The following is a 22,239-nucleotide window of genomic DNA, read 5'->3' on the forward strand; positions in this document are numbered from 1 at the left end:
AGGCTCAGGCATGTGGCTGCTCCAGGAAGCAGGGAAAGAGCTCTGGCTAGAAAAGAATGGCTTCCTTGCTCTCAATTTTAATTTAGACCTGGGGCCCCTGCCAGTTGAGCTAGTCTGCTGGGCACACAGTGCCTCTGACCCCTGACCCCTGGCCTCTGCTCACATGCCTCTTTTCCCACCATTCAGCTGCCTTCTACTTTCTCCCAGGTTCCTTCTCATTCCCCTTCCCCCTGCATCCTAGGGTTCCCTCCAAACAACCCTTCCCCAATCCTCCAGGTGGCTTATGGAACCACGGAGAACAGTCCCGTGACCTTCATGAACTTCGAGGAGGACACTGTGGAGCAGAAGGCAGAAACCGTGGGCAGAATTCTGCCTCACACAGAGGTGAGCCCCAGCCCTGGCCCTCTAGACCCCACCTCCTATCATCCTATCACTCAACTAGGGTGCCTTTCCTGAGGACAGTTATCACCTTCAATTAAAAGAGCCATACACTCCCTCAAGGTGTGCAGAGCTGCCACCCCCCTCCCCCGCACCGCCCCCCAGCTGCAAGGTCCTCCTCTGGCCTGGCCTGGGGCTTCTTCTGTGGGCCGAGGCCTGAGAGGGAAGAGCTGGAGCAGTGGCTGTGAGCAGCTGCCAGCTGAACTCCGCACCCTCCCTTCCTGTCTGAGGTGTGTTTTTGCCAAGCCCCACTGTCTGTTTCAGGGCAGCCAGGACAGCCTCAAAGAGAAGCCAGAGCACAGAGATTTTTCCTACACAGCTCTTTCTCTCCCATATTTCTCCCCCTACTCCCCACCTTCTGCAGAGCTCCTCTGTTTGCTTGGCGTAAACACTTAATTTCCCAAGCAGCCTGTCCCTCGAGGGCCCCTTACACCTTGAAGGCTGACCCAGAGCACCTCGCTCTGAAATTCCCAGCTGGGGTGTCTTTCCTGCGCCAACACTGGTGCTTCATGCCGGCCTGCACCACCACCACCCCCTGCTCTGTGGGGTCACTGCCAGTGTGTCCAAGCAGCCCTTCCCCAGAGGCTAACCACTATCCTCTGTGCAGACCTCTCCTGCCCTGCGCCAGGGAGTGAGTGTGCAGTGACATTAGCCCCTTCCCATGTGTCTGACAGTCTCACTGCTACTTGCTGGGATGCCCAGCTGCAAGGTAGACAGGGGCAAGCCAAGTCCTCCCCATTTCACAGATGCAGACACTGAGGCACACAGACTAAGTTTTTCTTGTACGTTGGCTATGGCTCCTTTCTCTACCAGGGCTTTCAAACTCTGCCTCTCTGCCTCCTCCTGTTCACATGTCTCTACCACACCACCTCTTTGGCTTCTTTATTTACTGCTTAATGGGAAATAAGAGGAGACTCCCTTCTCTTCTGCACAGTTTATAATTCGTCAGCTGGCCTGCCCCTCTGCGGCAGCTGCTTCGCCCTCTGCTTCCCCAGCACCTCCTTGCCTGGGTTGTTCTTCCAGCCCAGCTCAGGTGTCTAGCCGGTGATGGATCCACTCCAGTCTTTGTCTCTCCCTTCCCTGGATTGGGATGGGCAGAGCCAGTGGGTGGAAAGGCAAAGCTCTCCCCATCCCTGAGGGCCCCCTCATCTGAGGTGAGAGGGCAGGAGGCCCCAGACTGAAGCTACTCGGTCCCAGGCCCAGATTGTGAACATGAAGACAGGAAACCGAGTAGAGCTGAACACACCCGGAGAGCTGTTCATCCGAGGGTACTGCGTCATGCTGGGCTACTGGGGTGAGCCCGAGAAGACCAAGGAAGCAATTGGACCAGACAAGTGGTATCGGACAGGGTGAGAAGGCAGCTTGGGGTGAGGAGAGGCTGGGGGGGCGCGGTCTGAGGAGGGGAGGTCTGAGGTCAAGCTGGAAATATTAAACTAAAACAGGGAGAACAAAGGGGCACCTAGGTGGCTCAGTCGGTTAAACATCTGCCTTTGACTCAGGTCATGATCTCGGGGTCCTGGGATCCAGCCCCACTAAGGGCTCCCGGCTTAGCGGGGAACCTGCTTCTCCCTCTCCCCGTCCCCTGCTTGTGTTCTCTTTTGATATCTCTTTCTTTCAAATAAATAAATAAAATCTCCCCAATGGGTAAAATGGGGGTGCTCATGCCCTCTGCACAGGGCCCCTGAAAGGATCAAGCATAGTATGGATGAGAGTGCCCAGGACAGTGCTGTGGCCTACACCGGCATCTGTAAAATCTGAGCCAAGACTCACTCATCTGTCAATTGAACAAGTTCTTATGCACCTGCCATTTGCCAGCCCTGTTCTGGACGCTGGCCGTCTGAGGGAAGCCAAGATGAGGACGGTCCTGCTCTTATTTTCTGCATGTCTAAATGCCATGAAAACAGTAAAGTAGGGTCAAAGAGAGTGGCAGTGGTGGAGAGGGGAGCTTCTCTTAGACTGGGGGGGAGGAGTCAGAGAAAGCCTCTTAGAGGTGGACATGCCTGAACTGAGACCTGAATGATAAAAAAAAAAAAAAAAAAGCCAGCCACGAAAAGCATATATATATAGAATGTCTTGTTCATGCTATATCCCCCAGACTCTAGTGCAAGACACACAGTTGGTGATCAATAAATGTTTGATGAATAAGGGAGCAAGCCAGTTAGATGAAGCAGAGGTGAGAGGCCATTCCTGGGCTTTCCTTGCAGAGACATCGCCGTGATAGACAAACAGGGCTTCTGCAAGATCGTGGGCCGCTCCAAGGATATGATCATCCGGGGCGGGGAGAACATCTACCCCGCAGAGCTTGAGGACTTCTTTCACAAACACCCGCAGGTGCTGGAAGTGCAGGTGGGTCACCCAGCCCAGGTGAGCCAGGTGATCCCCCAGGATTAGGAAATCGGGATGGGCATGGCCATATCTAAGAACTGTTTCTGGTGCTGGAAGGTGGTGGGAGTGAAGGACGCTCGGATGGGAGAGGAAATCTGTGCCTGCATTCGCCTGAAGAAGGGGGAGAAGACTACGGAGGAAGAGATCAAGGCTTTCTGCAAAGGGAAGGTGGGAACGAACCTCAACCCACCCCAAGCTGAAGTTGCTTCATTCTCCAACCCGCTCTCCCACCGTCCCTGTCCTCACCTGCACCCAGTCTCCCTAAACCTATGACCTCGCCCAGCCTCACACTTTATCTCCCTCTCGTCTGTAGATCTCCCACTTCAAGATTCCTCGATACGTCGTGTTTGTCACAGACTACCCCCTCACCGTCTCAGGGAAGGTGTGTAACAGAGACCAGAGAGGGGCAGGGGAGTGGGGGGGAGGGCAGGGGGCTGGGGTCCTAGGTTCCCAGAAGGCCAATTGGCCCCACCTATGCTTCCCTCAGTGATGGGCAGAAGTGTCTCTCCAGGCTAGCAGTAGGGTGACCACACAGCTCATCCTGGTTTGCCCCAAACCTTCCTGGCTTTACCCTAAGAAACTCCCCAATCCCAGGCAAACCAAGCCAGTTGGTCACCATTGCTGGCAGAGGCCCCGGGCCTGGCTCTCACTCTGTTCTTTTTTCCCCTAGATCCAGAAATTCAAACTTCGAGAGCAGATGGAACAACATTTAAACCTGTGAATAAGGGATTGAGGGGTCCTCACAAGCCCTCCCTGCCCTTCCCCCACATTCCCATCTGTCTTTGTGACTTGACATAAAGAGCTTCTCTGTTTTCTTTGGTTGGTCTCTTGCTGGCGTGCTCTCTTGGCAGCTGCTATGGGATGGAGAAGGGATGAAGCACTTTCAGACCTCCCATTCCTTGTCACGATGGTGCTAAGCACTTTGGCGTTCATTATCTACTTAATTTAATCCTCACTCACTGGATCCCTTTGAGATACCCACCCAATTTTTTTTAAAGGGATACTCATTGCTTTTTCACATTGTCAGATTACTCCAGCAAGAAGTATTCCTTTTTTAAAGATTTTATTTATTTACTCATGAGAGACACACAGAGAGAGGCAGAGACACAGGCAGAGGGAGAAGCAGGCTCCACGCAGGGAGCCCGGGTGGATCCTGGGTCTCCAGGATCACGCCCTAGACTGAAGGTGGCGCTAAACCGCTGAGCCACCTGGGCTGCCCAAGAAGTATTCCTTTTAAAACAATAAAAGCTTTATTAAGATATAATTGCACATACCATCCAATTTACTCATTTAAAGTATCCCATTTAATGGTTTTTAGTATATTCATAGATATGTGCAGTCATCCCCAAAGTCAATTTTTTCATTGAAGCATATGTGACACACAATGTTACATTTGCTTCCCAAAGTCAATTTTAAACATCTTCAACACCTTAAAAAGAAACTCCAGGAGATCCCTGGGTGGCTCAGCGGTTTAGCGCCTGCCTTTGGCCCAGGGTGTGATCCTGGAGTCCTGGGATTGAGTCCCACATCAGGCTCCCTGTGTGGAGCCTGCTTCTCCTTCTGCCTGTGTCTCTGTGTCTCTCATGAATAAATAAATAAAATCTTAAAAAAAAAAAACCCTCCATACCCTATAGCTATCATCCCATATCCTGTTATTCCCCTACCCACCCCCCACCCCCAATTTTTTTTTTAAATAGATGAACTTGGGGCTTCCTTGATGGGCTGGGCCAGATCAAGCACACTGGAGCTTGGCCCAAGAAATAAAAACAGCTGGGTTCCAAAAAGCCTATCAGTTTCCAGTTCATAGAGGCCAAAACTTTCCGGCTGCTTTCAATACTTACCTCCCAGTGTGTCTGTCCCTTCCAGCAGCAGCCTCTTTACTTTTTAGAAAATCCAGGGCCCTTTAGGATGTTCCTAGCGCCTGGCACTGTGCTAGGTGCTTTCATAGGCATTTTCTCTACCATAGTCCCTACCAAGTAAGCACTAGCCCCATTTCACAAATGGTGAGACTGGAAACTCAGAGAGGTTCAGAGTCTTATCCAAGGCCACACAGCTTGTTTGGCTCCAAAGCCCATGGTCTTTCCACTCTATCAGGCAGTTCTTCAGATGCCTGCTTTCCTGGCCTTTCTTTCCTCTGCACCGCATCTCTCTCGGACATACACCATCTTTGAGTCTCCTCCCAGGTTGGCCTGACCCAGGAGATGACAGCTTACTCCCCTGGCCAAGCCGGCTGCCCCTGGGAATTTCTGCAACTTCGACACCCAGCCCAAGTGCCCTCTCCTTCTCCCCTGACTTCGCGGCCCTCGTAACAGCCCGGCCACGCAGCACAGAGCACATCGCCCTGGTGTCCAGCAGATGCTGGGTATCTGTCGCCTGCTGTCTCTCCTTAGTTTGCCTCTCCTGTCTTAGGCACATGTACTGAGATCTGGTTTTATGCATCTACCTCCCCAGGGCTCAGCCCTGAGCCACGCACGTAACATGTGAAGGAACTGATTGAACGGACTGAGAATTCCTAGACGGGCCGGGGAAGTCGCCCTCTGACAGGGTGCCAAAGGGGGGCGGTTCCGCCCACAACCCCGGTGCCCTGCAAGGGCGGACAGGCGGCTGCCGGGAGCGCGCCGGTGCCCAGCAGGTGGCGCCGCAGCGGCGAAGCCCCGGGGCCCTGCCTGCCGGTCCGGGAGCCGCGGGGCGGCGCGCGCTCTCGCAACGCCCCTTCCTTCCGCCGCGGCGGCCCAGCCGGCCGGGCTCCGCGCGCTCCCGTGCGCCCCGGGCGCGTGTCCGCCGCGTCCCCCGGCGCCGTGGCGCTCCCCGGGGCCCGCGCCCGAGGCTGGGCGGCGGCGGCCAGAGCGGCCCAGAGGCGCCGCCGCGCGGAGGGCGCGCGAGGACCCCCGAGCTCGCGCGCGGCGCTTTACGTGCACGTGAGTGGGGTGGGGGCGGGGCGGCGCCCACGTGGCGGCTGGACGCGCAGTGAAGCCCCCCGCGTGGGTCCCAGCGCGCAGCCGAGGTCTGGGGCCGGACGCGGCGCCCTGGCAAGGAGATGCCGAGGTCCGGGGACCTGAAGTCTCGGGCGCTCCCCAGCTCGGTGACCTTGACCCAGGGGCTTCCCTCCGAGTCCCAGTTTTCTCCCAGGGAAGTGGGGGCACAGTATTCCGTGTCCCACCTGCCGTGGGGAGCCGTGGGGCTTAGACGGCATAGCCGCTCCTGAGGACTTGGGGGTGGGGTGGGTGCGACGGAACCCGGCAAGTGGCCAGGGCCACTGGGTCACCCCTGGCCCGGCTCATCTGCCCGTCCCCAGTGGCCGTACTGCGAGAAGCGCTGCAGTTACTGCAACTTCAACAAGTACATCCCGCGGGGCGTGGAGGAGGCCGCCGTGCGGAGCTGTCTGGTGACTGAGGCGCAGACTCTGCTGCGACTCAGCGGCGTGCGGAGGTCCGTGCTGGGCAGTAGGCTGAGGTCTTGGAAGTTGCTTCGGGGGGTAGCCAGGACCGGTGCAGGCATCCGGAGGGCTCCTCCAGGTCTCCTCTTCTCCGTCCTCTTTCCCCAGAGTGGAATCTGTGTTCTTTGGTGGGGGCACCCCCAGTCTGGCCAGTCCCAGCACCGTAGCCGCTGTCCTGGAGGCGGTGGACCAGGCAGCTCACCTGCCTGCAGACTCGGAAGTCACATTGGAGGCCAACCCCACTTCGGCTCCAAGCTCCAGGCTGGCGGCTTTTGGGGCAGCAGGGGTCAACAGGTTGTCCATCGGCCTCCAGGTAACCCATCTCACACAGGGCACCCCAGAGCACCCAGGCCTTCAGTGCCATCTCTCCTCTGGGCACATTCATTAATTGGGCAAACATGTGTTGACTCCTCTGGGTGCCAGAGCCCAGTAGGCAGTGGAAGGTGTATGGTGACGCTGCTTAATTGGTGCTGTGCTAGACCACGAGCTCCATGAGCAGGAATCATGCACGCCTTTTTTTTTTTTTTTTTAATCATCGTATTCCAAGTACCCACCATAGCGCATGGCACATAGTAGACACTCAGAAAAATTCTTATTATATGATTGGAGACACAGTAGGAAGCAGGCAGGTCATCAGATCCGTGCAGTATGGTAAAGGCTGCCAATAAAGGGGGTCTCAACAAAAGACTTTCAGAGTACAGCCTGAAGGGCATCTCAGTCTGATGAAATCCTGGAAACTGTCCTGGAGGAGGTGATCTTTGAATGAAGAGGACTTCCACAGGAGAGAGGGTGTGGGAGGAAAAGACATAGGATATTGAAGAGGCTTGCATATTCTGGGGAGCTATGAGTCATTCTGTCACTGGAGAGGCTGGAGGCAAGGCTGCACAGTAGAGCCCAAAAGCCTTGAGCATCATACTAGGGAGTTTGGGTTTTTGCCTAGTGGTAATAAGGGACCTGTTGAAGGTTTGTAAGTAGGGGAGAAACACATTCTTTTCAGTTTGACTCCTGGTATTTCCATATCCAGTATTGTCAACCCTTCTAATATACCTACCACTTACCATAGAGTTTGGAGTCAGGGCTTTGTCCTAATGGGATGTACTGAAAAGAGATATTCTGAGATATTCTGGCCTCAAATGCATATCTTAAATCTAATTGTGAGGAATCACCTGGAAAATCTAAATTAAAAGACTTTTTTGAGGGTGCCTGGCTGGCTCAATCTGCGGTGTATGACTCTTGGTCTCAGGGTCGTGAGTTTGGGTCCCACAGTAGACATCACTTAAATAAACTTTTTTAAGAAAGACCTTTTTTTTGTGGTAAGAACAAATAACGTGAGATGAGTCTACCCTCTTAACAAAATTTTTAGTGTACAATATATTATTAACTATAAGCACAGTGTTGTACAGTAAGTATCTAGAACTTATTAAGAGACATTTTAAAAACTGGTCTGTATTCTTCAAAAATGTCATGTCATGAAAGACAAAGGCTGAGTATCTAGACTCAAAGAGACGAAAGAGGCAATGAGAGCTGAATGCAATGTGTGACCCAGATGGATCCTGGATTTGGGTGGGAAAGGGAAGTTACTACAATGAATATTATTGGGACAACTTTGAATATGACTGTCTATTAGATAATGGTGTCATGTCACTGCTACATTTCCTGAACTCTATAATTGGATTGTGGTTATGTAAGAGATTGTCCTTATTCTTAGGAAATGCACACTTTAGTATTTAGGGGTACAGGGGTACAGTGTTTAAGTTAATTACATTTAGGCAACCACATTGCAAGTGCTCACTAGTATGTGGTCAGTGGCTAGCATATTCTGCTAAAATGTTCTATATCTGAAGTGACCTGTACAGTAGTCACTGACCACATGTCAGTAAACACTTAGAATATGATTATTGAAATTTAACTAACTTAAAATTAAATAGCCATATGTGGTTAGTGTCTACTATATTGGACAGTGCGGATAGAGAACATCCCTGTCATCTCAGAAAATTCTTTTGGTCAGTGCTGGCCTATAACTTACTGTCAGATGGTTCAACATTGTAATCACATACATGTATAATTAGAGACCAAGCAAATGTGGCAAAATGTTACTTGGTGAATCTAAATGAAGGTGTTTATTGTACTCTTCTTTCGATTTTTGTAGAGGTTTGAAGTATTTCAAAAAAGCAAAATTTAAAAACACTCTTGGCTTTAGAATCAGTTTTAAATTCCAGGTCTGACTTTGCCATTGTATGACCTTGGGCAAGTTGTTTAACATTTCTTTTTGTTTTAAGATTTTATATATTTATTTCAAAGAGAGCACGAGGGCAGTCCCAGTGGCTCAGCGGTTTGGTGCTGCCTTTGGTCTGGGGCATGATCCTGGAGACCCGGGATCGAGTCCCATGTTGGGCTCCCTGCATGGAGCCGGCTTCTCCCTCTGCCTGTGTCTCTGTCTCTCTCTCTCTCTCTCTCTATGTTTCTCATGCATAAATAAATAAAATCTTAAGAAAAGAGAGAGAGAGAGAGGGCAGCCCCAGTGGTGCAGCAGTTTAGCGCCGCCTGCAGCCCAGGGTGTGATACTGGGGACCCAGGATGAAGTCCCACATCAGGCTCCTTGCATGGAGCCTGCTTCTTTCTCTGCCTGTGTCTCAGCCTCTCTGTGTCTCTCATGAATAAATAAATAAAATCTTAAAAAAAGAGAGAGAGAGAGAGAGAGAGCATGAGCTGCAGGCAGGGTGAGGGGCAGAAGGAGAGGGAGAAGCAGACTCCCTGCTGAGCAAGGTCACCCCCCCCTTGCAGGACTCCATCCCTGGACTCTGGGATTATGACCTGAGCTGATGCTTAACTGACTGAGCCACCCAGGCATCCCTGTTTAACATTTCCAAACCTCATTTTTTAAATCTATAAAGTAGAGCTAATGTCAGAGGGTTATAAGGATACATTAGACATTGCTTAAAAATGCTTTGCAAGGCTTGACCATGGCCTCCCAGCTTTCTGGTGTGTCCTTTGTATCTGTCCTCAGTAAGGTGGGTCACATGTGCCTGTCTGCCTCTCAGCTGGCCTCCGTGCTTATACCTGGCCCTCTTTCCTCAGTCCCTGGATGACACTGAGCTCCAGCTGCTGGGACGAACACACTCATCCAGGGATGCTCTCCAGACACTGGCAGAGGCACGGCGCCTCTTCCCCGGGCGTGTATCTGTGGACCTGATGCTGGGGTTGCCGGCGCAGCAGGTGGGGCCATGGCTCAGGCAGCTGCGGACACTGCTGGGCTGCTGTGATGATCACATCTCCCTCTACCAGCTGACTCTGGAGCGGGGCACTGAGCTCTTCACCCAGGTGCAACGGGGTACCCTTTCTGCCCCTGACCCTGAGCTCGCTGCTGAGATGTACCAGGAGGGACGGGCGCTGCTTCGAGACGCTGGCTTCCGCCAGTATGAGGTCTCCAACTTTGCCCGGAATGTATGTCCTGGGGCTGATGGTTGAAGCTGGGGAACAGGCAGGTGGGCTAATCCATGACTGGACAATTGTGGCCCTGTGGGGAGGGTGGCGGTTTCTGCTCGGTGCTCTTGAAGACTGAGCTAGGACATCCTAACCAGGTGCCCCTGACCTTCTTCACTCTGAACGGACTATTCCTTCCCTCCCCACAGGGGGCGCTTAGTACCCACAATTGGACTTACTGGCAGTGCGGTCAGTACCTTGGCGTGGGGCCGGGTGAGTCCCCTGTGAACCGTAAAAGGGATGACTCAGGAGCACAATGTCAAGGCTGTGTGATCTCGGGCCACTTATTAACCTCTCAAGGCTTCCGTTTCCTTATGCATAATGTGCAGCAATATCTGCTTTGTAGAGCTGTTGAATATATATTTTGAGATGCTTGATGTAGGGCCTGGCACTGTAGTTCTCAATTGTTAGTGTGTATCAGAATTACCTGGAAGGCTTATTCAAACTCCTGTCTCTGGGCCCCACATCCAGAATTTCTGATTGAACAGATTTTGTGGGAGGAGGACCCAAGGATTTATATTTCTAGCATATAAGATGCTGTTTGTCCAGGGACCACATTTTGAGAGCCACTGATACAACATCAGGCAAGCACACAACATTCGGTGCTACTAAAGTGGGGGTGGTGGTTGATGTTGCCAGGGGCCCATGGGCGATTTGCACCCCAAGGGGCCGGGGACCACACCCGAGAGGCTCGGATTCAGACCCTGGAGCCGGACAACTGGATGAAAGAAGTGATGCTGTTTGGGCATGGCACCCGGAGACGCATCCCCCTGAGCAAGCTGGAGCTGTGAGCATCTGAAGGCGCAGGGCTCTTCACCTAGGGTTTGCGTGCACTCCTAGAGCCTTCCCCACATGCACGTCTTTGTTTTCCTGTCTTGCCCTGCCCCCTCCATCACCATCCTGCTCTTCCTTGTATGTGTATCCCATATACATATCCCAGCATAGGGTTTTAAGAATTGGGGTAGGCCCAGGTCTCCTCTCCAATATGCCCTGATGCTTTTTCTCTCAGGCTGGAGGAAGTTTTGGCCATGGGGCTACGTACGGACATGGGGATCACTCACCAGGTAAGGAATTGGGAGTTGTGGGACACTATTTCCTTCTCCTAAGTCTTGCAGAATCACTGTCCCCTTCTGTGTGCATACACAGATGCATACATCTTTCTCTGGGGCTGGCAGCTGGAGGTTGGCCTCAGCCCAGCTAAGGCCTGATGGGCAGAAACAGTGGGCAGTGTGGTGAGAACCCTGGACTAGGGCCACAACCCCCCCCTGCCCCCGCCAGGGACCGGACCCTCCCTTGCCCTTCACCACACCCCCAGACCTCTGACCAGAGTAGCCTGGACAGCTACCCTCCCCCCCACGGTCTCTGCACCTCTCACCCTTCTGGTTTCCCAGCACTGGCAGCAGTTTGAGCCCCAGCTGAGCCTATGGGACGTGTTTGGAGCAAGCCAGGAGGTGAAGGCTTTGCTGGCGCAGGGCATCTTGCTGCTGGATCACAGGTGTGTTGCAGGGGTGGGTGTCAGGAGGCCCAGGGAGCCTTGACTACAGATCCACAGGCCCAGGAGAAGTGAAAAAGACTGATGAGAAGGGGCCAGTGGGTGCTGGGGCTTCGTACTGGTGGAGAATGAGGATTGGAATTGGTAAGATGAGGCAGTCATGTCAGGCCTCTTGGTTTTCCAGGGGTCTTCGGTGTTCCTGGGAAGGTCTGGCTGTGCTAGACTCTCTGTTGCTGACCCTCCTGCCTCGACTCCAAGACGCCTGGCAGCAGAGAGCCCCTTCCCTTGTGCAAGGAGAATGACCAAACGTTCCTGTGTCCCGGTGCCATGCCAGGTGGGCTTTGGGGGCTGGACTGATGCTCTCCACTGGCAGGTGCCATTTCAGCTCCAGTCATTGCCCAGCCTTGGCATCCCCAAGGGCATGGCTAAAGTGAGGTGCCTGGGAGGACATTTCTAGTTTGGGAACTGGCATCAAGTCTGCCCACCACTGCCAGAGAAGGGAGTAATGGTTTCTGCAAGTGCCTCTCATTAGTGGGCTCTAAAGTGAATCCTGGCTGGCAAGAGATTCTGAGAACTCTAGCTCTCAGACTTCTAGCCCCTAAGGCACCGGGCAGGACATGGAGGGCCTGGCATGTGCTGGTGGACCCGCGCCTCTATCCAGCACAGTGGCCTGCTAGACTCTGAGGACAGTGAGAAGGATCAGAGCAAGCCTTACTCTTTCTCTTTTGGCAACCAGGTTATGTCTGGGGTGCCAGAGCCTCACAGACCCTCCTGGGTGCCCCCCTCCCCTCCCTGCTACAGTCCCTCTCTCAAGAGAGTAAAGGTGGGGCGAGCTTCACAGGGAAAGGGGAGGAGAGAAGAATTCAGGAAAGACTCAGAGTAACTTTGCCCTGGCCTTTTACCTACAGAAGCGTTTGCCTGGTTTTATTTAAACAGCCTGGCAAATCCAATGAGCCCGCCTTGACCTTGGTCTTCTCCTTTGTCCAGGCTCCTTCCCTGGAGTGTAGAATCCTGATTTGGGGGCCCGAGCCTTAGTCCAGGGCTGAGATTCCTTCCCCCACCATACATTCCATTTTGAAAGATTTCAAGCCTACAGAAAAGTTAAAAGCATGGTTCAATGTAAAGCACATAGCCTTCGCTGCAGGGTGTTTGTACAGTCTGGAAAGAGGAAGTATTCATAATGTCACCAAGGACATCTTCGACCTGTAAAAAAAAGAAAAGAGCCATGTTTGCAGACTTTGTGCTCAGCCTGTCGAGTTACTGATTGCTAAATTTTGGCCACATTTACTTTACCTTTGAATAGCTAGCTCTTTCTTTTCTTTGCTGCACCATTTGAAAGAAAGGTAGACATCAAACATTTTAGCTTGTATCTCCTAAGAAAAAGAACATTCTCCTCTATAGCACGGCACCATTATCAACCTAAGAAAGTGTATATTCATGCGCTAGTGTACAGTCCTTTTTCAAATTTCCCCAGGTGTCTCCAAAACACTATAAATTTCCTTGGGCTGGGTGGGAGAGAGGGGGAAAGGGGAGATACAGGCTCCAGTGAAGTTTTATGCTTTATTTTTGGCTGTTATGTCTGTTTGTTCTCTTTTATATTTATTTTATTTTTTGATGATTTTATTTGACAGAGAGAGAGAGAGAGCACACGCACCAGCAGGAGGAGCAGCAGAGGGAGAGGGAGAAGCAGACTCCCCGCTGAACAAGGAGCCCGATGCAGTGCTCAATCCCAGGACCCTGAAATCATGACCTGAGCTGAAGGCAGATGCCTAACAGACTGAGCCACCCAGGTGCCCTTGTTCTTTTTTTAAAAAGCCTCCTTCCTTTGTGTTCATTTTTATGACACTAGATTTTTGAGTGTCAAGGCCATTGTCTTATAGAATGTCCCACATTCTGGGTGTATCTGTTTGCTAATGATTGAGTTTAGGTAAAATATTTTTGGCAAGCATACATATAGATATTGTGTAGCTCAAGGTACATCCTGTCAGCTCAGCCCACTATCAATAATACTAATTTTGATTACTTGATTAAAGTGGTGGATGCCCAATCTATCTGTCATACAAGTACATTTTTCACTTTGAAATTGATAGATTATCAGTAGAGTGATACCTGGAAACCAAACAAATGCCCTGTTCCCTGACAAACATTGCTTCAGTAAGTTTAGTGTTTACTGATGATCCTTGCCTAAATCAGTGACTAGACTGGGAGGTGCAAAATATTCAGTTGTGACTCTAATATACTGTCTACATTTGTAACTGATACACTTCCATTAAAAAAAAAAGGAGCTTTCCCTTTTTTGAAAGGGCTGAAACCCTTAACCTAGAAATTGTATGCAGGGTGTGTGTGTATGTGAGACAGACAGACAGGTGGGTGATGGGAGAGAGAAAGGGCATTTTCCTGTGAAGAGGCTCTCCGACTTTCTTACCTTATATCAAAGGGTCTTGTGATGTCAAAAGTAATTTAGTACTGGTGCTGATCCAGGCATGGTAAGCTCAGCCTCTAGCTGGGTGACTAAGGATGGGGTTCCTTCCGCCCCTCAGATGTATGAGCATGTGCATTCCCTGGGAGCCTAGTTGGTGTGAATAACAGCCCTTCTTTGACCCTGTGGTAACATGGGTAGTGTTACTACCTCTCCTTTATTCATGAAATATTCAGCAAGCACTAATGGTGTCCTCGGCATTGCTCAGGGCAGGTAAGACCTGTCCCAGCCCTCGAGGAACTCACAGCCGTGTTGATAGATGTGTCAAGCGATAAATTCCAGGGTTATCAGTAAAGATGTGCAGGCAGGCTATAGAACCCTGCAGTGCATTTGGTTCTGAAGGGCTAGGAGCAGGAAAAGGGGAATATGTTTTTTAATATCTCCTCTGGCAATGGGGCAGCTTGCAGGGTGAGCTGTGCTGCTGAGGGGCGGGGGGGAGCCTTTCTTCCCGAGCCTTCCCCTGTTCTTGATATTCAAGAAGTGAGCACAGGACCAGGGCAGGTGCACCATCAGATAACCTAGGTGCACTCAGGTTTCTCCCAGCTGCCAGGGCTCGTGCCACCCGAGATGTGTGGGCCCTCCCTGTTGGGGCACCTCATGAGGCCAGTGCAAGGCTTGGACAGGAGCCAGAGCCAGGTGGGGGTGGCATGGATCACCTGTGACTCGACCTGGCCCCACCCTCACCAGCTGAGTCAGAATCTCTGGGAGACGGAGCCTGGGAAGCTCGTTTTTAAATGCTTCCTACATAGCTCTAACGAGCAGGCCAGTTTGGGAAGCCCTGACATCTTTCTATCCTAAGAGGCTGAGGTCTGGAGGAACAAGGCGGGAGGGACATGGCTACTTCTCAGTATGATACAGTGGAGTGGAGCCCATCCCTCTGCATCCCGGGCCTTCCATGGCTCACCCATCAGAGAAGTTTCCCTCCCTACTGAGGCTTTGGTTGTCATCTTTTCACCCACCCTAGTGAAAGCGCAGGAACACAAATAAAAGGGGAGATAAGCCACTTTGGGGACAAAGTGATGAGAGGAGCTGGGGAAATGTAATATGTGTGAGTATGTGGTTACAACATGAAGAACCAAACGTTCCATGTGCAAGAGCATTAAGTTTTAAAGCCTTAGACTGAGTTTTCCCACCCCCCCCCACCAAGTAGTATGAAGTAGGCAAGATAGCTATTTTATTTTGTTTTGTTTTATTTTATTTTATTTGTATTTAATTATTTTATTTATTTTATTTTATTTATTTTATATTTATTTTTTTGTTTTGTTTATTTTATTTTACTTTATTTTTTTAATTTAATTTTATTTATTTGGTAGGCCCTGCACCCAGCATGGGGCTCGACTTTGAGACCTCAAGATCAAGAGCCACATTCTCTGCTGACTGAGCCAGCCAGGCGCCCCTATTTTAATTTCCGTTTTAGGGGATCCCTGGGTGGCTCAGCGGTTTAGCGCCTGCCTTTGGCCCAGGGCGTGATCCTGGAGTCCCGGGATCAAGTCCCATGTTGGGTTCCCTGCATGGAGCCTGCTTCTCCCTCTGCCTATGTCTCTGCATCTCTCTCTTTGTGTCTCTCATGAATAAATAAATAAAATCTTAAAAAAAAAAAGAATAAATAGCAGACCTGGCATAACAGTTCAGGACATCCAGAACTTTCTGTCCTATCATCATTTTAGAAGAGGTCAGTTACCCTGTCTCTTAAATTAGATAGATTTCTGACCACTTTCTGGCCCCTCTGCCTCAGGCTTGAAACTGCAGCGTCTGCCCCATGCCAGGTAGCTTGGACTTGGTATCTCTGTTTTCCCCCCTGAAGAGGCTCCAACAGTGACCCCACCCACTTCCTGGGACAGGACTACATGCTGCAAAGGAAAGGACTGAAATAGATAGGATTGCTGTAGAGTTGGTGTTTGTGGCTCCCTACCCCCAGGAATTCATCACTGGAAACCTAATCCCCAAAGTGATGGTATTAGGAGGTTGGGACTTTTGGGCCGTGACTAGGTCATCAAGGCAGAGCCTCATGAAAGGGATTAGGGCCTTTATAGAAGAGACCCCAGAGAACGTGGAGAGAAGGTAGACATCTATGCACCAGGAAGTGGACCCTTGCCAGACACCGTATCTGCTGGCACCTTGTTCTTGAGCTTCCTCATCTCCAGAACCAAAAAGTCAAAGGTTATGGTTTAAGCCACCTGGTCTGTGGGATTTTTGTTAGAGCAGCCCAAATGGACCAAGACGAGGGTAAACTAACTTTCATGGTAGATTGTATTATTGTTCAAAAGGTCTACTAGCCTTCCTTGAATGCCCCTCCCTGAGGACCTGTGGAAGAGCATATGCCTGCCCTGTTGGACCCGCGGCGGGGGGAGCATGACAGTGGCCTGGCACCATCTGTAAGAGCCTGTGAGTGGGCCACTGTCTCTTCTCTCTACTCCAGAGACCTGCAGTGTTCAGGTAGAGATTGTCCATCTGGGTCCTGGAGTGAAGATGGGGGGCAGAGGAGCAGCCAACCACAACAGAAATAAGCAGGAGTGAGAAATTATCGCTTGTTGTTGGAAACTGGTAGGTTTTCGGGGCATCACTGCAGCGTAATTGAGACTACACTGGCTAATACCATGTTTAAACCCAACATTCAAAGAGTAATCATCATCAGGATTCTGGTGCGTATTTGTAGAAATTTTTATAGGCAAATGAACGTGTTTACATACATAATCTAGGTCTTGCTGTGGAAGCTTCTTGTATGTAATATGTGGTGAGCATCTTTGCACATCTGATTTGTGTCTATACACTGTTAGTGTAGCTCCATAGTGTACCACTGCATGGTTATGCCAAAATTCGGTTTACTAGTTCCTTTTTGGTGAGACTGAGGGTTTAAATGTTAAATTATTATAAACTCTGTGATGAACATCTTATGTAAATATTTTTATGCACTGTCTTGACCATTTCCTTAGGTTTAGGATAAGTCCTAAGAAGTGGGATTGCTGAATCTGAGGAGTCCTTTGAATACACAGTGCCAAACTATCCTCTAGGAAGCCTGCTTGTTCACTCCCTGACCAGTGTTCATTTCTCTGTAATCTTGTCAATAGCAAGCATGATCGACTTGTCCAGATGATCCCAATCTGAAGAGCACTCAACCCTAGCTTCATTATCAGCTAACCGGCTGCCATCCTAACTTGGCAACTCTTCTGTCCATCAGATCACTCTCAAGTCAGGGTGTCAAGTGGATACAATCTCTGAGACGACCAGGTAGAAGGCCAAGCAGGAAATATTGCCCCTGGATTTTAGATACCCTCTGGATTTCTCTTATGCAGAGCCCCTCCCTCCTATATTGCTCTCTCTGCTTTCCTTTCTTTTCCCTAAGGGGACTTTTAAAGCCACTTAAAAAAAATATTACACAAACAACATCATAGAAACATTGGAATTCTAAATGAAAAAGAAAAAAAAATCCCCACCAATCAATGGCCCCAAGGAATTCAGTGTTTTTTATTGGCCTGTGTTCCTTTGCAACCCTCATCCAAATGCATGGAAGAGGGATCCCTGGGTGGTGCAGCGGTTTAGCGCCTGCCTTTGGCCCAGGGCGCAATCCTGGAGACCCGGGATCGAATCCCACGTTGGGCTCCCGGTGTATGGAGCCTGCCTCTCTCTCTCACTGTGTGCCTATCATAAATAAATTAAAATTAAAAAAAAAAAACAAATGCATGCAAGATTTTTGCCTGCACAGATCTCATTTTGCATCTGCCCCTTTGGCCTCCTGTTGGGTCATAAGCATCGTTCCACGTTGTTACATGGCTGTCCTCTTTCTCATTTTAATTGTTGTACAATGTTCCAATGGGTAAGTAATTTAATAATTATTAAAGTTAATAATTTAATTAACTTTTCCGTTTTCCTCTACTATAAATCATGCTGCAGCGCATGCTTTTATGAATTTAGCTTCTTTCATTTGAATTATTTCCTTAGGTCAATTCCCAAGAGTAAGGTAGTTGGGTTAAAGGTTCAGAATGCTCTAATGATTCTTGGTGTGAACTGTTAGAGTTTTCCAGAAGAGTTTTCTTTTTTTCTTTTCCTGCTCAAAAAATAATAATGCTCTTTTTCAACCATAGAGAAGAAAGCAAAAATTCTACTACCCAGAAGTTACCACTACTAACATTTGGATAACCAGCCCTCCAAACATCTTGATGCATATGTATACATATAGATGTAGAAATAAAAATAATTTCTCACTAAAGGGATCATATTCATGCGCCAATTTTGCAAGCTGTTTTTTTTTTATTCAACAACATGTCCTGGGTTTTTCTTATTGGTTCTGCCACCAACAGTCCCTATATGGTGGCATTATGTAGTACAGTCCTAGCTCTAAGCCAGGCATGATGCCAAGAATTTTATCTGCATTAGCTCATTTAAGCTCCACACCGACCCAATGAGATAAGTTCTATTATAAGCATGTCCATTTTATTTATTTTTTTTAAACATTTTATTTATTTATTCATGATAGTCACACAGAGAGAGACAGAGAGGCAGAGACACAGGCAGAGGGAGAAGCAGGCTCCATGCACCGGGAGCCCGACGTGGGATTCGATCCTGGGTCTCCAGGATCGCGCCCTGGGCCAAAGGCAGGCACCAAACCGCTGCGCCACCCAGGGATCCCGCATGTCCATTTTATAGATGAGGGAACAGGCTCAGAGAGTTAATTGACTGTCCAAGTCACCTAGGTAGGTAGTGGTGGGACGGGCACTCAATTTGCATTCTCTGGGGCTCCAAAACAAATGTGTATGTAAATAACACATGAATATGCTCTTATTGTAAAAAGTAATAATAACCAGTGCAGGCAATACCATAGCATAGAAAGCAAAGTGTGGTAGTCCTATCAGTTAAGTTTAGGTTTAAGTGTGTAGTACAGAAAACCAAAGTAACATAAGCTTAAGCAAATGAATATATTTCTTTTTCTTCCATATGGAAGAGGTCTGGACAGAACATTTCAGGGCTGGTATGGTGTGCCTGTGATCATTGGCTATGAAGAACCCAAGCTTCTAACTTTATACTCTGTCCCCTCAGTTCCTAACTTGCATCCCTAAAGGCTCCACATGGTCTAATACGGTCCCTGGAGTTCCAGCCATTAAGTCTGCATTCCCAGCAATAGGAAGCAGGGAGGCTGGAGGGGGGCATGGTGTTTCCTCCAGCTGAATCAGCGTCCTCTAAAGGGCTTCCTCCAAAGTCCCCCTGCCCTATGACCTCAGCTTGCTTCTAATTGGCTACCTTTATCCATAAAGGAGGCTGGAGAGTATAATTCTTAGCCTGAGCATGTTGCTTCTTCCCCACCACCCCCCATAATAGAAGAGCTTGGTTAATTTAGAAAAAAACTGGGTGGGTGTGTGCAAATGGATATTAAGTGGCAGTCAGATAGCTCTACCACCATGTGTATCCTTCTCAACCCTTTTCTACAAAGGTGTATATATATATATATACACACACACACATATAGTTTTAAATATTGTGTAAATTTAGTTTACATATTAAAGTTTACCAACCAGATTAAACATTTTCTATTAAATGTTTATTTACTAATGATTGTATGCATATTTAAGCTCTTTACTTATTTGGCCAGTTAACCCTTGGTTTCCTGCTTGAGTTGAATGCACTGTCTAGATAGACTAGGATAGATATCATAACTATATATTGACTCTTTGTCTTATTTGCTATGAAATTGCTTCCAGTGGGCAGCAGCCTGGGTGGCTCAGCAGGTTAGCGCCTGCCTTCGGCCCAGGGCCTGATCCTGGAGACCCGGATTGAGTCCCACGTCGGGCTCCCTGCATGGAGCCTGCTTCTCCGTCTGCCTGTGTCTATGCCTCTCTCTCCTCTCTCTCTCTGTGTGTCTCTCATGAATAAATAAATAAAATCTTAAAAAAAATTGCTTCCGGTATGCTGGATTTTTACTTTTTTTGGAAATAAGTTTTCTAGAAATGTCAAATATTTACATATTGAGTCCATCCTTTACCTTATGACTTATCTGTCAGTTCCATGCTCCAGAGATAGGGGCAAACTTTCTATATTTATTTTTTAAAATATTTTATTTGTTTATTCATGAGAGACACAGAGAGAGGCAGACACAGGCAGAAGGAGAAGCAGGCTCCATGCAGGAAGCCTGATGTGGGGACTCGATCCCAGAACCCCAGAATCACTCCCTGAGCCAAAGGTGGACGCTCAACTGCTGAGCCACCCAGGCGTCCCTAGGGGCAACTTTCAAGTTGGCTTCTCCTCCCAGAACATGCAGTCTGATGTTGGTGGCTAGGCCCACCTGGGCTGAATCTCTACTCTGCTGCTTCCTGCCTACATGACCATAGGAGGTGGGAGGGGGGATGGGAGGGGGGGGGGGGACAGTTCCCTCATCTGAGATCCAGTGTTCGTGATGGGATTTAGTGAAGGGGTTGGACCAGCTGCAGCTTCTCAATGCTGGTGCTATATCGGAACCATCAGACATGCCATAAAATACACATTCCTGCCCTACCCACCCCCACCCAATCTACAGAATCCAAATCTCTGTATCCAGGAATCTGTATTTTTTAAAAATTATTTATTTATTTATTCATGAGAGACACAGGGAGAGAGAAAGAGAGAGAGAGAGAGGCAGAGACACAGGCAGAGGGAGAAGCAGGCTCCATCCAGGGAACCCAATGTGGGACTCAATCCCAGGACTCTGGGATCACGCCCTGAGCCAAAGGCAGACACTCAACTGCTGAGCCACCCAGGCATCCCAGGAATCTGTATATTTAAATGTTCCCCAGTGAACCTAGTGCTCAGACATACTTCAGGACCACTGGGCCAGCCAATGTCTGAGATTATCTCCTGTACCGGGTGTCTGAGTATGGAGTTGGGGTGGGGACAACAGCCCTTAGCCACTGTGACTGCTGCAGGCAGCATGTCCTGCCTCCTCTCCAATCAACAGCTCCCATTTCACATCCAACCTGAGCAGCAGCCTCTTCTCTCATCTTTGGGACAGGGGATGGTAGGGTAGTTAGGCTCCTGGGGTGTGACCTGAGTGGCTGTCATAGCAATGCTTCTGGGAGGAGGCCAGTGTCACTTACCAGCTGGGTGACCTTAATTAAGCCATTCACTCTGTGAGTCTCCATTCCTTCACCTTTGAAGGCAAGGACGGTGCCTTTTTTGAGGTTATTGTAAGGTTGGGAGTGATGGATAGATGGATGGATAGGTGAATGGATGGATGGATGGATGGATGGATGGATGGATGGACAGCCCTTGTACCATTCCTAGCACAAAATGCACATTTGACAAATGCAGTAGTTATTACCATTAGTGTTTTCATTGTAATTTACAGTGCCCTGGGCATACTAGCCCTAAGGAAGGCAGGTCCTGAACAGGAATTCCTGGTGCCTGACAAGGCACCTGCCATTTCTCTGTGATGCCAAAACTTGCCAGTAGATCGGCTTGGAAAACATTTCCTCCCATTCTACTGTAGAACTTGCCACCTCCCAGGTGGCTGGGAGGGTGTGTGCCCACAGGACAGAGTGACAGCCTCTGGGCATCATCACCCACAGTGGAAGGAAGGGCCCCTCACTAGCTGACTTTTTATACCAGTGTTCCTTTCCATCTCCCAGCAGGTGGGATAGGAATGGCCCCATTCTTCAGGTGGCTGAGCCATGCAGACAGGTCTGCCTCCCAGACCCCTGATACCTGGGGCACATTCCCAGAGTGTGCCTTGCCTTTGCTCCCACCTTCTGATTAGTAGGTGTCTCATGGTGCCCTTTGCCCCTCATTCTTCCCTAGACCTTGGGCCTCCTTGCCTCCATTCCTGCTGTTCCTGACTCAGGCTGGGGCTTCCATTGCCCTAGAATCTGATCAACTTACACAAGCCTCACTTTCTTTGATGATCTTTCTTATTGTGATCAAGACCCCAGTGAGAGGCCAGATTCCTTTCTGAGGGTCTTGCAGCACCAGTGGAGGACAAGGTGGGCAAGGCCTCAGCTCCTGGAGGCTGCTTTAGATCACTGAGGAGGGATCCCTGGGTGGCGCAGCGGTTTAGCGCCTGCCTTTGGCCCAGGGCGCAATCCTGGAGACCTGGGATCGAATCCCATATCGGGCTCCCGGTGCATGGAGCCTGCTTCTCCCTCTGCCTGTGTCTCTGCCTCTCTCTCTCTCTCTCTCTGTGACTATCATAAATAAATAAATAAATAAATAAATAAATAATCACTGAGGAAACAAACACCCCTCCTCCAGGTCCCCACCCAGCACTGACCCTTCAGGCTAATTCATGAACAATACAAATAAATGATGTAAACTGTGAAGCAGGCAACCTTAATCTTGAACAAGGTCTGAGGTCTAGGGACAATTTAATTGGCTCAGGTCATGATCCTGGGGTCCTAGGGATCAAGCACCCCGCCTTCCCACCCACATGTACCCCATATCAGGCTCCCTGCTAAGCAGGGAGTTTGCTTCTCCCTCTCCCTCTGCTCCTGCCCCCTGACTTGTTCTCTCTCTCTCTCTCTCTCTCTCTCTCTTTCTCTTGATCTCTATGCCCAATGCGGGGCCTGA

General features: G+C 49.7%; 2 protein-coding genes across 2 annotated transcripts in view; both read left to right on the forward strand.

Annotated features, from left to right (window-relative positions):
* ACSF2 (acyl-CoA synthetase family member 2) overlaps positions 1–3,642 on the forward strand; it is a 29,199-nt gene extending 25,557 nt beyond the window's left edge. The window contains exons 11-16 of the mRNA XM_055318386.1: positions 277–384; positions 1,636–1,787; positions 2,643–2,784; positions 2,881–2,991; positions 3,137–3,205; positions 3,494–3,642. Coding sequence (XP_055174361.1) covers positions 277–384; positions 1,636–1,787; positions 2,643–2,784; positions 2,881–2,991; positions 3,137–3,205; positions 3,494–3,544 — 633 coding nt within the window. The 3' untranslated portion in view covers positions 3,545–3,642. The remainder of the gene's footprint in view (positions 1–276; positions 385–1,635; positions 1,788–2,642; positions 2,785–2,880; positions 2,992–3,136; positions 3,206–3,493) is intronic.
* Positions 3,643–4,731: 1,089 nt separating this feature from the next.
* Positions 4,732–17,935, forward strand: RSAD1 (radical S-adenosyl methionine domain containing 1). The gene is made up of 12 exons (XM_055331193.1): positions 4,732–4,799; positions 5,050–5,185; positions 5,340–5,741; positions 6,119–6,252; positions 6,368–6,572; positions 9,338–9,703; positions 9,892–9,955; positions 10,409–10,529; positions 10,752–10,806; positions 11,134–11,237; positions 11,419–11,568; positions 12,866–17,935. The coding sequence occupies exons 1-11, from the start codon at positions 4,732–4,734 to the stop codon at positions 11,534–11,536; spliced, it is 1,773 nt and encodes a 590-aa protein (XP_055187168.1). The 3' UTR covers positions 11,537–11,568; positions 12,866–17,935.
* The last annotated feature ends 4,304 nt before the right edge of the window (positions 17,936–22,239 follow it).

The sequence above is a fragment of the Nyctereutes procyonoides genome, unplaced genomic scaffold, assembly GCF_905146905.1.
Source record: "Nyctereutes procyonoides isolate TBG_1078 unplaced genomic scaffold, NYPRO_anot_genome, whole genome shotgun sequence".
In the NCBI taxonomy this organism is placed as follows: domain Eukaryota; kingdom Metazoa; phylum Chordata; class Mammalia; order Carnivora; family Canidae; genus Nyctereutes; species Nyctereutes procyonoides.